The sequence below is a fragment of the Anser anser genome (genome assembly GCF_964211835.1).
Source record: "Anser anser genome assembly, chromosome: 7".
Taxonomy (NCBI): Eukaryota; Metazoa; Chordata; class Aves; order Anseriformes; family Anatidae; genus Anser; species Anser anser.
Genome location: NC_139727.1, coordinates 36663233 through 36680262, shown reverse-complemented (window position 1 = coordinate 36680262; position 17030 = coordinate 36663233). Strand labels below are relative to the sequence as shown.

The 17030-nt window shown below is 40.1% G+C and overlaps 1 protein-coding gene across 9 annotated transcripts in view; it reads left to right on the top strand.

Annotated features, from left to right (window-relative positions):
* ATE1 (arginyltransferase 1) overlaps positions 1 to 17030 on the top strand; it is an 88290-nt gene that overhangs the window by 26085 nt on the left and 45175 nt on the right. For 5 of the 9 annotated variants that reach the window (XM_083843753.1, XM_083843747.1, XM_083843746.1 and 2 more), the window contains exons 8-11: positions 2108 to 2140; positions 8635 to 8816; positions 13538 to 13637; positions 16443 to 16520. In XM_083843753.1, coding sequence (XP_083699879.1) covers positions 2108 to 2140; positions 8635 to 8816; positions 13538 to 13637; positions 16443 to 16520 — 393 coding nt within the window. The remainder of the gene's footprint in view (positions 1 to 2107; positions 2141 to 8634; positions 8817 to 13537; positions 13638 to 16442; positions 16521 to 17030) is intronic. The other 4 variants (XM_083843751.1, XM_083843750.1, XM_083843749.1 and 1 more) reach the window with 1 other exon arrangement.

Here is a 17030-nt window from a genome sequence, read left to right as displayed (position 1 = left end):
TCTAGCACTTGGTTCAGAAAATGATCTGACCTGAGAACTTCGAGTATAAACAGATGAACTAATCTGTAATAAAACTTGCAGCGATTTCTCCCCTTACGAGGGCGGTACAAATTCGAGTGCAGTTAATTTTTTCCTGGCCACCAGTTGCAGCACCCCTAGCAAGCCGAAGTGCTGCTGGGGTGTGCTTGGGGTGTCCTCCCCTGCCCCAAAGCCAGGCGGTTGTACAGCGGGGCCGGGAGGATCGAGAAAACCATTTGAAAGGTGGTGTTGGCTCGGTTTTCTCACCCATAGGGTTTAACTTGCACTATAAAGCTAAAGTTACAGATTAAGAACTATCGGGGGTCTTCTGACATCAAAATGAATAACACATGGCTTATCCTCCCGGTGCCTGCACGTTCACAAGCTGTTGGCTGTAAGGACTGATGCACGAGCAGTGCAGGAATTTGTAAATCTCTGGTCTTTTTTTATGGGAACATAACTCGGTAATTCGGATTTTGAATTGTTTTTTTTTTCTCTTCAAACATTGCCTGTTTGTTTCCTTCTTAATCTCTGACCCTATCCACCAAGTTGATAACAATTCTGGAATTGAATTAAGACATCACAGGCATTTTTTTTTTCTAAATTGAATAATTTAGAGCATCCTCCAATCCAATCCATCCAATAGAAATTCAGTGTTCATCCCAAAAGTATGTGTCCAGAAGTTTACTGTCCATTCACAGACCAACTAGATTGCTGTTGTGTGTTGGAGAGGGAAAATATCAGCAGTCTGACTTCTGCAAAGTCTTGTCTGTTAGCATCGCTGCTGGAGTACTTTCTAGTGCATCTTAGAGAAGGTTGAGATTCAGTGTTCGCTTCCAACTACAATAAGGATGGTCCAGGTAATGTTTGCAGACCCGTATATCTACCAGAGGCTGCATTTTTATTTCTAAAATCTGATTTATATCATTTTCTGAGGAAAAGAAAGTTTTAATTACTTAAACTGTGTGGGACTCTGTCCTAAGTCAGCAATTGGCACTTTTTAATGTCGCCTGCCTTCGTCTCCTCCCCTGAGCAGGGAAAAATGGGATGCTTGACAAGTAATCACCTGCCATTTTATGTATCCTCCTTTAAGCAGAAAACTCTTCTCTAATTTATCTGAGAAATTCATAGAATTCTTGACCAAGAAATCTTGTGAACAGTCAGGTTTTTTTTATGGGTATGCATAATTTTTTTTAGTCAAACTTCAAATTAGAAGTTCTTGATTACTCTTGTTTTGCAGTTTGGTCACCAGTGACTTAGCAAATCGTGCAGCTTATTAGAGGAGGGGGAGTTAGGCTGTGTAGCACAAACTAGCTTTTTAACAAAGGAATGTTTTGGGGTTAAATACATACTAGAACTTCGTAATATCTTTTAATGTGTTCTTTGTGGAATCCAGCACTAAGGAGGTATTCGTATCAAATAAGTAGACGACGGTTGGTAAATAGCTATTATATTTTACTACTCTTAGAAACTTGCACAGGCTCCAGATCATTAAAACCTTGCCTTTGTCTGATGATCTGTAGCACGTCATTTTGTTTGAGTAAAGAATCTGGTTTTGAAAATGCTTGCACTTTCAGGAAGCTGATTTTTCTTTTTTCCCCTCTTCTTGTTTAGACTTGAACAGGCTTGTTCATCATTGTGATTGCAAAGAGACTTTATTAATTTCTGTTATGAGAGATGATGGCCCTAATCCTGTTAGTGATGGGGCGGGTAATGGAACTGGGAAGAGACTCCGTGTTGCAGGCAGTCACAGAGAAGGGCAATATCTAATTTAAATAAAAGATAGTGATAAATTCTCTAGAATAGAAGACGTTTGAAAATGGGACGTGAGAGAATGAAGTGTTTTGGACCATTAGTTATTATATTTGTTTGTACTTACCAACAAAACAGAAAGTGGGAATTTGTTTGGGAATTTTATTTCAACTCCTAAATCCTGTTGGTGTTTTTCAAGTACATGGTTTTGAAAGCACATGTCTGTCTGAATGTTAATGTATCCTGAAGTGTTACTAATATATTTCTTGCTTTTCTGCTTTGCATATTTGGACTGTCTTCTTGGGCACATATTTCTGATGAATCTACCTTGATGCAGTTCACACGATTCCTCTGTGATTCTCCTCTTGAGGTATGTATTAAGTCTAGACGCAAGTTTTGAAATGAACGTGTTCTTTCCTCTTCACTTTTTGCAGGCAGTACAGCGTTACGGGGATAGGTGTCACGGTATTTGTATCATCCCCAGTCAGGAGGGAAGATAACACTGAATTTTCAAAGGAGTCCGTGGAGCTGGATAAGGAACTATCACTGAACTTCATATCGCTGCATTAAGAAAAAAAAAGGAAAAGGCAGAAAGTGCTGTGGTTTAGTGTTCGTGATCTATTTCTATGAAAGAATCTATTCCTAAATAATTTATTGACCTTGCGTTTGACTACAATGTGAGTTAAAAGTTAAGGAGAGATGCTCTTCCTTCTTTTCCAGTAAGCAAACTATTGCGGGTTTGCGGCACTGTCTGTCTTGTTAGCCTTAGAGAGCTGAGGACCACGTGAGTGTAATGAAATTGTCAGGTTATAGTAATTACGCGAGTAATTCGATATGTCGCGGTTTGAATGGATCCATGTGTGGAGGGTTTGTTGCTTTTCTCTGCTGAGTCCGCTGGCCTTTGCATTCCTGAAAGCTGAAGAGTAATAGAGCTCATTAGACTTTATAGGAAAAGGGCTTTTATCACCTCGTCAACCCAGGCAGCAGACTGCCATTATATTCTTAATTTTGTATGGCTACGTAGATGTTGATGCACACTTCCCTGCCAGGTTTATACCAGTATTGTTTCTTACAGACACTTTTTATTGACATTTCGAAGCTTGAATTAAATTTTGTGTGGCACCACTACAGATGTCTTCAATTAGATGAAGTTAAATAAAAGCGGTTGTATATCAGAGGCCAAGGGATTCTTGAAATTCTTTATTCTGAAACAGTTGCCACGAGCAAATCTAGGAGCGTGCAGTCTGTTTACTCTTTTGAACAAAAATAATTTAAAATCAAATTTGAACCTTACATGATTTCAATTTGTAATTGTTTTGAATTTTTAATACCATCATTAGCTGCAAACAGTATCAACACCCAGACTCTTCCTGCCTTCTTTTATTTCTCAATTTTAGGATTCTGTTTAGTTTCGGTTTTGGCTACGGGCTCTGGCACAAGAAATGAACAGTGTAAAAAATGATAGAGTATGTGGTAGCAGAAAGCTAGGCGATTTTCTAGCAGTAAACAGGGTACAGCAGGGAGAACGGATTGTTTGTTTTTTTTGTGTAGTTTTCCTTTCCTCTTAGAAGCTACAGTTGAGCATTTGCCGTCCTCCCACTTCCAGCGATGTCAGTAGATGTAAATGCTCCTGGCCTGGAGCAGGGTGGCTGCAGCGGCACAGCGCAGGAGAGCAGCTTGCAGGACTCCTAGCAAAAACCAGCGTGGCTTCATACCCTGTTAGTACCCCAGTGAGCGTCTTTATGGAAAGAGGGCACGGGAAAAACTGGAGCTGATCAGGGTGGATTCGTAGTTTTCGACGACCAGTGAGTTAGGGGTGCGTTTGTCCTTCTGCAGCTCTCCTGGGTCATCCTGGTGCGATGACCGCAACTGGCCTCTCAGGTGCACCGTGGTGTCAGGCAATAAATAATGATTTGCTTTTTCACTTTATAAATCCCCCTCTAATCACTTTTTTTAGTCTTTTTCCATTTTGACTGATGCTAAGCATGAAGATGATTATTTTATAAAACTGATCAGTCTCAAAAATATGTTGAAGTGTAAATTGATTACACCCATTGTTTTGGATGCGCATATAGCCACTTTTTTTTTTGCATGAGCTTGACATTGTATTTATGACCTCTGTCATATTAATTACTCAATATTATGGGATCTTTCTGTAGCTGTTTGCACTCAGCTCTTGTGTACCCAACGTGCATCATTTTAACCCACCGGCTCAGTCTGAGCAGGGCCACCCAGGGCAGCTTGTCCAGGACCATGTCCAGCCGGGGTCTGAAGATCTCCAAGGATGGAGACTCCACCACCTCGCTGGGCAGTCTGACCACTTGCAGCAGAGAAGTGTTTTCTGTGTTCAGCTTGAATTTTATGTGGTTTTTAATTTTTAATGTGTGCCCGTTGTTTCTTGTCCCATCAGTGGGCACTTCTGAGAAGATGCTGGATCCCTCAGCTTTATTCCCTCCCATCAGGTATTTGCACACATTGATAAAACCTTCCCAAGTCGTCTTGATTTTTGATGCTGAAGGTCTCAGCTTTCTCAGCCTCTCCTCATCTGTCAGATGCTCCAGTTCCTTAGCCGTCTTTATGGCCCATCACGAGGCTTGCAGCAGTAAGTCCATGTGTTCCTTGCACTGGGGAGCCCAGAACTGGACCCAGCGCCCCAGACACGTCCTCACCAGCACTGCGTGGAGGGATGTAGGCAACAGAGCTATCTACACCTCCCTTGAGCTGCTGGCAGTGTCCACCCAGTGCAGCCAGGTGCTGCTGGGAACGGCTTTGCTGCAAGGGTGCATTTTTTTCTTTTTTTTTCCTTTTTTTTTAAAAATGGAAACCTGTAGTGGTGCCTCTGTGCTGAGGTTATGTGCTGAGGCTCTGTGCTGAGGTGTAGGCTGACACAGCCTATATTTGTAGGCTGCTTTCACAGCACCTCCACTAATCCCTAACGAAAGGAGGACAGAGCAGTGAACAGAAAATATGTTGCTAACCAAAAGAGATAGAAATCTACCATATGGCAGGTTTTGTGCGTGTGCCTTTGGGAGAAGAGCTGCTGGAATTAATCATTTCACTTTGGCAAATAACTTCTACTAGAGTGTAGAAATGAAGACTTTCCTTTTGTTGTTGTTGTTGCCTTTTTTTTTTTTCTTTGTATGAGATAGTGTGGATTTCATATTTTACTCCTCCTTCCATCCACAGCAGAGAGTAAACTGGAAATGTTCAAAGGTTTCATGAAACCTTCCAGAAGAAAATAATCATATGGATATCAGGGTCACAATGCATTTCTGGTGGGTGACTGTGCAGCACTGTCTGCAGTTGCACACCAAGCTGGCATGGGGGTTAATAAGTGCAATTTCTTGATTAATAGGAACAGTAAAACATCTCCTAGAAATAAAGAGAGGGACCAATGTGCTTTGAAGAACATTGAGCACTCTCACCATCATCAAATTTTCATCGTAAGCACTTCTTATATTGAAGTGACCCACTTGGAGCAACTTGTAATATCAGATGATATTAAACATTTAAATTTTAATAAGGCATTATTAAATGTAAGCAATCACATGTTAATGAAAAACAGCTAGCAGAATATGAAGACAGAATTAATAAATAATGGAATAAGTTATACTTTTCTCTGCAGTATAGTCTAAACTTTGAAGAAACTATTTGTTTTAATTTTTGTCTTTAGATTTAGTTCTTATATAGATTTTGTTTCCCTATCAAATGATTAATAATTCATTGTCTTGAAGCTCAAGTTTAAACTATTAACTTTAAACAAGTTGGTCCCTCTGTATTTTTTTTTCCTCCTCTGCAGATTTGGAGATGTTGCATAATCGTTTGGCTGCACCATGTAGCTTAAAAACAGGCAAAAGAGCCATCTACACCACTGTCTTCTGATGATGGCTCACTGAAATCCTTTGTATTTTTAAATTCCTAGGATACACTGAAGAAACTAAGTAATTCCTAGGCCTTATGAGAAGAAAATGCGAGGCAGAAATAACTATGAAGACTCTGAGTTTTTAATAATTTGTAATCACAACATGTTTAGTTGTGCTTTGACTATCATAGCCTGAGTTTTAGATCTGTTTTTAGTGTTTACTCCTTTAATACAACTTATTTAATGAATATAAACAAACAATTAATTTTAAAGATCTGCTGTTCTTTCTTACATGTGTTTTCTAGAATACTGGGGGTTTTGTTTGCTTAAGAAGACCTGAAGGCATCTATCATAGAATCATGGTGTCATTTGAACTTTAGTGTGAAAGGGAATAAGAGAATATTGGGTTCGATCTCACCCTCTTTCCAAGTAACGTCTCTGACATTACGTTTGTTGATTCACCAGTCATAGAAGTGGTGATGCTTTCCGTGCCAAGAGCAGCTCATGTTTTTGTAGCATAAGGGCTACTACAGTGTGTTATTTCGTGTCGATAAGGTAAGCCCTCTCTGCTGGGGCTCACCCGCATGATGTCCCTTGTATTTTACATCGCCTTTGACAGCCGGGGCCCCGGAGGCCCCGCCAGTGGTGTGAAATGGTTCAACCTGCTGCAGGAGAGGGCTTCGTGCTCGAACCCTGTGACACGTCAAACTGCCTGGCTGGTTCCTGGGAAATCAAGGTAACGGAGCCAAGGGTTCACTGAGAAATCGGAGAAAACATAATGCGGACAAACGTTACAAAGGATTATATTGTATGGAAACTTCTCAAGGAGGATGAAAATGTTGTGCTTTTTAGAAATGTTATTTTCTTAACGTAATGGAGATCCCTGAACGCTTTGCCTGAAATGAGTACTGTGCTTGTTATCCTTGTTAAAGAACACAGCCTCTCTTATGTTCATAAATGGCTTTGTAATTGAATTAGAGGAATAACGGCGTGGTTCGTGCCTCGCTAACAGATCTTAACTGATGCTTCGGCTGGCAGGCGTCGGGCCCGAGCCCCTGCCTTGCTGCTCTGAGGCAGGGCTCTGTACACACAGCAGCCCTTTAACTGTAGGAGACATTGCTCGGAGTGGAAATCTTTTCCATGTTGTTTTAGACAATCTTTTTAACTTGTATTAAATCCTGTATGATGATTTTTTTTTGACAAAGAAAGTCTGTTTTATCTGGTACTTAAGCAAGTCTGTCTTAGATGACAAATCACATTTCCCCTTGGTTTGCTTCTTTCTTCTGCCCCGCAGTAGTCAAGAGAACTCAACCTGTTCTCTTAGGGTTGCCCGCAGAGAAAACCTCTTTCTTCCAAGCTCTCAAACTTTGACCACGTCCCAGCTTAAAAATGCTAATACTGGCCCTCTGATTTCATTTGGCACTACTGAAAAGTTGAGGATATTGTATGAAACTGTCACTACCGAGTAAGTAGTATTTCTCTAAATGAGAAGAACCCAGCTCGATATGTCAGTGTCCTACCCTAATACCCTTGTATGCTGCAGATTTAGCTCTCAGGTATTGGATCATTTCACTTTCACAGTATCTGTAGCTACATATCTACTTTTATATCTACTTCTATGCCATATAACTATATAGAAATGCAAACATTTTATTATACCGCCTTTATTTGGGACTTAATGCTTGGGAAAGTCAGTTGAAATGATTTTTGTTCATGTGATTGATTTCTTTTGACACATGTGGTACCAATTAGAATAACTTCTACTGCCCATCATGTCTTCAGTCCACGCTACTGTATCAAAATACTTGATTAAACCCACCTTTTGTTGTTGTAATGCAAAACAGTTGGTAATAGCAGGTAATGTTGTCAGATTTATTGAGTGAGAAGCAGCTTTCTGAAGACCTGGCAATACAGTGAAAAACATGACTAGGAGGATAATTAAGTTGAGCGCTGTGGAATTCAGGATTAAAGTAAACCTGACGTTGGAGAAAAAGCCCTGCCAGAGTTGGTTGTGTAATACAGTTTAAATTAGGAGATTGTTTTCTTTGTAATCTGAAGCACCAGTTTCTGGTTTAGGAGCTTCTCCCCGCAGCGAAGTGTGCTTCCCTGCGACCTCAGGGCCCAGCACCCAGCAGCAGCCAGCCCCGCGGTGCTCTTGCCGAAGCTGTGCTGGTGTGGGCTGGCAAAGCAGGAGCTCCACGAGTTACGTGGCACAAAGAGCTTCAGCATCTCAGGCGAAAAATGTTTAGTTGGTCATAAAGAGTACGTGAGCTGCTCCATGCTCTTTGGGAGTGCTGTTCTCAAACAGCTTCAGTGGCCGTGCTGAGAAGCTGAGTCTGTGGCCAAGGTGCCTCCAGTGTCTGCGGTGTTCGATGCCTGATTCTCTGCACTGCACCGAGGGATTTTGTAGGGTTTTTGGTTGTTATTTTATTTTTCTTATTGTGGACACTGCCTTTGTCGGGGGGGGGGGGGGGGGGGTTAATAGCAGCATCCGAGCTGAGCTTTCGTGTTTTGGGAGCTGGATCTAGGTGGTGACTGAAAGCATGGAGAGGAACAGGGGAGGAGCGCTGCTGGGGGACGCAGGCAGCCTGCCCATCACCTCTTTGCCTCTGGGCTTTGTCTCTTGTTGAAGAGTATGTAGGCCAAACTATGAAAAGAAAGAATATCTGCAGAATTTGTGCGTAATAATGCATTGATAGCTTGATGAATCTTGTTGTTTTACCATTGCAGTGCTATCTGCATGCTAGGTGGCAGAGGTTGTTTACTGATTGGTTTGTGAGGTGACACACAGAGGTTGCTGGTGAAGAATACAGTGAAAATCACAAACGCTATGGAGAACTAACATTGCTCTCCCTGCTTTTCAAATTCCCTTTTACCTTTCGGTAAACGTGTACAGCAGGAATACCTTCTCACAGTATTTATTTTTCTTTTAAAAACCTTTCTAAAATAGTTTTTGTACTGGAAGTCTACCAGGCTGATAATTATGTCCCATTTCTGTCCAGGCAGAGAATCCCCCAAACGGACCAGAGTGCGGCTATGGTTCTTTTCACCAGCAGTATTGGCTAGATGGGAAGATAATTGCTGTGGGTGTAATTGATATCCTGCCCTACTGCGTGTCCTCTGTCTATCTGTACTACGATCCAGACTATTCCTTCTTATCTTTGGGAGTCTACTCTGCATTACGGTAAGAGGACATTTTTGTTATCCGCTTAGACATAATAGTAAGAATTGATACTTGTTTCTAAGTTTGAGCTTTTATTTCCAGTCTAAACATATACTGGTAACACTATCTCTAGCTAAACTTAATTATTATTTTTCTAATTCTCTGCAGTTGGTTGTGCTCCAAAATAGATTTTAACTTTCATCCTTAAATAGGGATGAATCTTTCTAGTTAGCTAAATACTTCTAAAGATGGAAAAACAAAAAACTCAGAAATAAAGTACCTGGGTTTTTATTCCCTAGAAAATAACTTACTATTGCTTGGTTTCAGCAGAAGAAGCCTCTTTTGTTTGAATAGAAATAATTTTTCCTTTGACTTTTTTCTTAGCTTAGTCACCAAATGAAATTAATCACTTTTATGCATGTGTGCACGGTGAGATCGGAAATAACGGACACCCTAAAAACTTCTGAATTAGTAGTCTCCTGCTGTACTAGCACTAAGTATATTTTCAGGTGTGTTAATTTCATTATCTTTGTCTTTAGAAAGCCTGACAGACAGAATAATCCTATGAATTTTAAAGCCTTAAATTAACTATCATCCTAGTCCTGGTATCCACAAAATAGTAAGAATAGTGAATAATGCTTTGTGTTGTAAATAAGATTTGTATGCTAAATTGCAAGTTGCTGTTTTTCTCTCACAAGCAATTTTAAGATTCTATTACTGTTACAACCTTTGTGCATCCCAAGTTTTTTCTTAGCTTTTTTGCTTCTTTGCATGGAATAAACTAGTCACAGGCATGTAGATCCCAGTGAGATCCTCATGAAGCAACTGGGTTTGGACCTCATGCCAGACCTGCCTATTTTCAAGTTGCTGTAGGTCTGAGAAGTTCTAGCAAAAGCTTTTACCTTTTCAGATTTGCACTACACTGCTTCAGGTACTGTTATATGTGATAAATCGAGATCCAGCTATGAAATCCAGTGCTCATCTTTCTCCAAGGCATCCTGTTTGAGTGTATCTTCTCTAGGTGGGAGCTTCTTGGCTGCTGCTTAGGTGTACCCACTAGAATGAGTAAATGACACGACTTTTGAAACAAATTGCAAATATAAATATATATATATTTAGGAAGTTTCTTCCCATCAGTTACTTCATGTACTTCTGCAATACCTATGGAAGCATGCAATTCAATGTCTCAGAAGTTTAATCAAAATCTAAACAGAGTAAGAGTGCGTAGGATCTCTTGATTTCCAAAGTGTTTTGTTTTTTTTAATCATTCTGCTTTTTGGGTATATTCCTCTCTCTGTAGAGGTGAATTTTATTATTTGTGGATATCTGTGCTTGAATTGTTCAAATGCATACATCGAGGGCTTTCTCCCACAAAGTTCACTGTTAAGTTGCTGACATCGGACTAATGGTTTATTGCTGCTGAAATGAAGTGCTGCAATCACTCCTCTCCATCTCTGCTATGTGCCAGGTTTCTAGCAATCATCTGCTGAGCCAGTTTTTAATTTACTAAGCAGAAGGCTGTGCTTTAGCAACCTGGTTAGCGAGCTGAGCAGGCTCAGTGAAGATCGTGTTAACACCAGAGCTGGTGCAAGGGCTGCGGTGGAATGGCTAGACAGGGAGAGCAGGGCCTCCTCCTGCTCTCTGGCAGGCTTTTAGGTAGTTAAATCCTGAAGTGCAATTTCTCCTTACCAAAAAGCAACTTACTAGAGCTGACAACACTGCCTCCCGGCTGGCTTTCCCCACCTTGATCCACAGTTGTTCCTTACAAAGGAGAAACTAGAGAATCACAGATGAGTTTAGGTTAGAAAGGACCCTGGGACATCATCTGGTCCAGTTCCAGCTCAGATCAGAGGTAACTTCAAAGCTGTTGTGAGCATTAACATATCTGTCAATTTCTCATCTCCATTGGTCTAAGGCTAAAAGAGTTCTAATCCTCATTTTTTCTGAGGCATACAGTGGCATTGGCGATTTCATAAAATCAATCAGAATTACCATGTAGAAATAATATTGGAACACCTATGGTTTAGAAGTGGCCTTTTTTCTGTCTATTAGTGGTCTAGGTTTTATTACATACACTAGATACTTAAAATCAGACTTTTTTTCTTCATGCGAGTTGCCATAAACAGCTCCTAAGAGTTATTTTTTAGTATCTGTATGTATCATGTTACTTTATGTAATAACCGACTGACATAATCCATGCTTATGGATTCTTGAAATGATTTTAAATTTTCTACATAATAAATTTAAAACTTTGTCAGTGCAACATGCTTGCATGGCTCAACTAGTGAAAAAGCAGCTTATAAATTCTGCTGCATTTAAGGCAATAAAAATGAGTTCCCAACAGTCTTAGAGGAGGCCAACCTTGTTCTTTTTTCAAAAAGGGGAAAAAAACTTGAGAGTTAGGGAGGATTTAGGAAGTTGCAAAGGAATCTGATACCTTAAAAGCTGTTGCCAATTTTACTCTGAGGAGGTTAAACTGCATTGCAGCGCTGTCACTTCCACTTCGGGCTATTCTGAGAATTTTTGCTGCAGAGTCCTAGAAAGGATGGGAATTGAAGATCATTTGAAATACGTAGGCATCTAAGCAAAAAGCGAGGGTAGAAGAAGCTACCTGAGAAATACCAGCCTGAATAAAAGGGTAGAGGACTGACCAGGACACACTGAGTGCTTCTTGTTATTTGCTCAGAAATATTAAACTTTCCTCCGCTACCTAAGACCATTAATAGTAGACAATCATATTTGCCCTTATCTCTCTTTTATAAAAGGAAAAATGCTAGAGCTTAGATTCAAGCATTAGATTTTGGAGTTGGGTTATGTAGCACTGAAATACTAAATCTGAGTTTTGTGTTAATGAAATTAATATGTTTTGCTCACTGGCTGCCCACTCTTGCCAAGTGTTAACAGCCGTTATAATTCCTTAAATATGCATCTTGACTGAAAGCTTTGCAGAAAAGGAGTTGCACATCTGTAATCCCTTCTCCATGAGAATGATTTAGGCAGAAAAAAATGTGGGTAGATGTGAGTCGTGCAGTGCAGTGGCACCTCGCTGCTGCCGCCTGGCTGATACGGAGGGAGAGCCTTCTCCTGCCTTGGGTCTCAGCTGCAGCACCCGTTCCTCGCTCCCGTGCAGCTCAGCACCTCTCACCCGATTTTGGGAACCCACGTGGTCAGTTGGTCAGTGGGCTAGGGAGCCTCAGATCTCGCAAGGAAGGAATCTGGAAGGAAGGTGCAGCTGTAATGCGTGAAACTCTGGTGCTGTAGCAGGGGAGGTGGGATGGAGGAAAGAGAAGGATGCCTCGTCGCTCCCCAGTGATGCTGGCCCTTCCTAGAGCACGTTGCTGGGACTGCCCCTCACGTGGAGACACCTGCAGCAGCTCTAAGCAAGCCAGTGTTGGCATTGTGCACTCATTCGCTGTGGCCCCTTAGAAGCTTGCAGGAAGCTTTGTTGCCCGTGATTGGGCTGCTACTGCAGCCCAGTTTTAACCTCATTACCTTCTGGCCTAATTACTCCACTCCGTTCACTTTGAGTCTTTTTGTTTTATTAAGTCAGGCAGTGCAGACCAGTTGCAAACAGTGTTGAAGACATTTTGAAATGCAAAGGATGTTTTTTTTTTTTTTTTTTCCCTGTAGCGTTTCAGGTTGTTTAATTGCACAGAGGTGTGTGTTTAATTAGGTCCAGGATAATCAGCACGGACTGGTAGGGGTGTTTGACATCGTGCTGCGTCTTAAAGATGACATAGGTGAGGTGCAGGTTGGTATACTTTGGTAGTACATAAACCTCACTTTTGGAATCTGCTGTATTTACCTGGATTTTCAGGTAGGAAGTAACTTCTGGACGTTTTCCTTTTAGAATGGATGCATATAGTGCAGAATTACAATGTGTCATGATGGTCTCAGCAAACTACATCCAACTGAAGGGTTTTTGGTATATTTAAACATGCTTACTACTAACTTAATTTTGAAGTGATAAAAAAACCCACAATATTTGTACATGCTTCCTATCTGCACGTGCTCATGTCCTTTTATCCCTTCAGCGTTGAAGGTAAGAACCAACATCCACGTTTGAAACAAATGTGATCTGCAAAGTTACAAATGCTGTGAAAATGAGTGTTGTATTAGAAACGCTGGCAGAATCGTTGTAGAAACGCTGCTTGCCTCTTGCCAGTAAAATGAGAAGCAAATGTATTTTGGAATACATTAACACTTCCCTTCCGAAATAAATGAGAAAATCATACAAACAAACACGAGAGGTGAAAAGTAGCTTTTGTTGCACAAAGACGGATGTTTTTACATGTAAATTGCTAGAGTGCAACGAGCAGAACAAACAAGAGGCTTACCCTTGCAGCTTGTTTTTTAAAAAGACTCTGATGTTTTCCTGAGCTACATCAGCCAGTCTGTGTACAATCGCTGGGTCAGGTTTCTGTAGAATTCCAACGTGCATGAATATTAACAGGAAACCTGTTAAATAGAGGCTTTTAGTCACCTTTCTCTTCAAATTTGAAGTCAGTTACTTGGCAGGGCAAAATGGAAGTGTTTTTAAGCCTGACACAGTGTTTTTTTTTTTTTTTTTTTTTAAGCATAAGCGTTGAGTTTATTATCTTCATTGTTTATTTGATAGAAGTCTAGTCTTTTAAATAGCCAAAATCCAGGTAGTTGTAAAGCATTTCCTTTATGAACTGAAGAAGTAAAATGAATGTAGGAATTATATTCATAAATAATTACTTTTTTTTTTCCTTTCATAGGGAAATTGCGTTTACTAGGAAACTTCATGAAAAAGCTCCTGATCTCTGTTTTTATTATATGGGTTTCTACATTCATTCATGCCCCAAAATGAGATACAAGGTAAAGTGTGTTTTTACTTATTTCCGTAGTGTACAATTATTCGAAGCATTTGACAGTGTTCATAGTAATATAATATTTTTGTAATTGTCATTTTGGATTTTAATGGGGACTTTATATGGTTAAATTTGAATGTTAGTTACTATTTAACTTGGCTTAGGATTTTCTTTTTTAATTTAGCTGCATGTGGTACTTATTACAAGTTGGCTTAAAAGCTCTTCACATGGAGAGGTTTTCAAGGCTGTCAGATAATAATTTGTCATTTGGTTACCTGGGTATCTCATGTTTACCATGTATCTGGCAATAGGCTAAAATTCTCCCTTTTTTGGGTTTGACTGAATATTTGTTGTTAGTGCTTAGTGACTGCTTGCAGTGATAGCATGACTTCTTGGTCTTGGCTTTACTTGGGTAGGTATAGGGGACTTGCTCTACAAATCAAACCTCTGAGAAGCTAGTTTAGTAGCAATTTTGGATCAGGTAGCAGATTTTTGAGGAAAGAGTAAGGATGTTTGGCATAACCATTGTCACCAAATCACCCTTAAACCGTTAGCCTCAGCATTGTTAGACGTAAGTACCCAAGGATGTCTCTCTCTCTCTCTCTCTCTCTCTCTCTCTCTCTCTCTCTCTCTCTCTCTCTCTTCTATGTTGTTTAGATCCCACTTTTTCTTTATAAACATGTCGCTGGCTTTTGAATATTACTATACAATTTCAGAATACTGAAAACTGATAGAAAATTGCTGAACATTTACACATAACAAAATATCTCATAAAAAGATCTCATAGTAATCTGGAAATGTAGAAGACTAATGAAATCTAGAGTAAGAGTTGCAGTGTTTACTTTTTTCATCCCCAAAGTTTGCTAAAAACTTGCATTGGTTTCAGCTAGTTTTCAAATAGTCAAAAAGCAGTGAGGCGCATTGAAGTGATGGTTGTGAAGGAAAAGCCAGCTGAGCTTTATCGTGGCCTATGCTACAGGTGACCATAAGGATTCGTTTCTCCCGCTGTCCTTTTGTTACAAGGTGTTTCTCTTTTTTCTTTTTTTTTGCTTTGCCAACTTGAGTTCATCGTCTATATCTGTGGGCCAAAACAAACATAATATAAATGTTGAGGGAAACGAAATAGTGTATTGGAGAATGCTACCGAAATTTTAAAACTAAGCTTTGAAAGGCTTCTGGATAATGCTGCTGCTTTTGTGAAGTGATTGGTAGTGGTAGAATGGAGCGGGTAAGTACCAACTTTGCGGATTAAGCAATTTAAGCAATGGCCTCTTGACTTACTGGCATTACATGTTGGAGACTTTGCTTGGTTGTCGTTTAACAGAGATGTTAGAGGCTCCGTTCCCTTACTGACGTTAGTCTGGAAGAGGGAAAGGCTATAGGTAAACATTGTTGAACAGATGCCATGTAAGCAAATTAAATGAAGGGAATAAAAAGACGGAGCTGAAGAGCTAACCGTTCTTTTATTCTCTGCTTGTAATTTTCTTTGCAACTTACCTGGTCTAGGATGCTTGGAAGTGGAGGTTAGGGACAGCAGCGCTGCTTTCTATAAGCTGTGTCTTCTAAGAACACATGTATGCTGTACTTGGTTATACTGAAGTCACAGGATTTGGGAAATCTTTTGAAATTTTCCTTTAAGTCACAGACCGTGATCAGTGGAAATGGATAAGCTGACAATTGAATTGGATATTTTTTTTGGAAGAAAACGCAGAATGCTTCTAGCAAAACCACCTGAGCGTGACTACTGCTTTGCACCATACTGTCTGGTGGAGTTCGCATTTCTCAGTCTGAATGCTTTCTGAAGCTGACTTTTTTTCCTGCTGAGGAGGACTAACAGATAAATTGGGATGTATAAGGAACAGTAACTTTATGATGCTGATTTAAGGAGTTTGATGGAGTTCCACTTTGCGTGAAGTCAGTCTCAGTCTTCTGCACACAACCTGGCTGAAATAATTGGGGGTCTGTGCAATGAACTGCTCCGCTCATTTATGTTACAATCTGAGACTTAGGCGTTAATATTGTCAGCATGCGGACATAGCCGAATGTTTTAGTTTTAAATACACGTCTAGATTGGAGGTACAGATATCCAGCAGCAAATGTTAAAACTTTGCGTAGACGACTCTTCTGGGTTCTAACTTTTTTGTTCATGTAAAGTGATTTTTAAACATCAGTTTTAAAATATTTATAATAGGCGATCGTATTCAGCAGTGACTGAGCCATATCTAATAACAGCTCCTGGCTTCTGTATCAGATCATCTTGGTCACGTCGTGTGCTCTAAGGAGGTCCAAGCCATCCACATAATATTTTGCTGAAGTATTCTGCTTTCAGTTTTCATGCAATTCCTCCTCCTAAAATGCCATCTATATGTTTATCCAAGAACGTTTCTTTGAGCAGCCATCTTCCAGTCCGGCCACAGCTTTACACCAGTTGCCTTGCGCAGGGCGCAGCTGCCAAGAGGTTTATCCAGTGCTGAGCGAGTTGGGCTGAATTCACAGGCAGTGTGTTTTTGGTGGTCAGTGTGTCACATTTTCATCCCCACAATTCTGTTTCTACAAATGGTACAATTTATCGTGTAAATAAAGTGTTTTGCCTATTGAAGATCAGAAGCATGAATGTCCTGGAAGAGGATTCTGGAGGCAGTGTTCCTGTGGGTCAGGAATAGAGTTGAAGAAGCCGGTGTTCTCAGGTAGCAAGCTGATGGGTTGAATGTCATCCATCCCAATGAACAGATCTGTAATTACACAAGTTCTTAAAAGGGAACTTTATTTCTTGACTCCTTCCTCCCTTCCCTTTCCTTTTGTTTCCAAACAGCTCACATTTGATTGCAATGTGATTATTGAAACGGTGGAGCACCAGGGAAGTCACCGAAGATGGGGAAGGGAATATGTGGTAATCTTAAACTACTTTTTAGTTCTCAGCTCCTAGACTTGTTCCCATGTATGGGTTAATATTTATGAGCTGGTAAAATAAAACCTACATTAAATTTAGACAAAAGGATTTCTGTAGTTCTATTAACTATATTAATATGGAAAAATGTTATGAAAAACATGAAGCAATGGCTTTATTCCATTTTTTCAGGGTAGAATAGGGTAACACAAGATTAAAATGGTTCTCTGTAGAAATTCACGACCTTGTGGTAAAACTTTTCAGGCTCTGTTAGATGTGGTAGTTCTTATGTTGGAAAAATAGTCTGGAAAATTTTCCAGCACTCATAAGATGCAAAGTCTTTCCTAATGCATTTTGGAGCCAGTGATAAAAGTCTAAGTACAAGAAGGTATTTTATTTTAGAATGATGTTGGTCTCAGGCTCGCTTCTCATGTATTTAAGTACTCTATCTGTAATTGTAAATGCATTTTCAGTTGAAGACATTCGTTTACAAACATATTTATGGAATTTCAG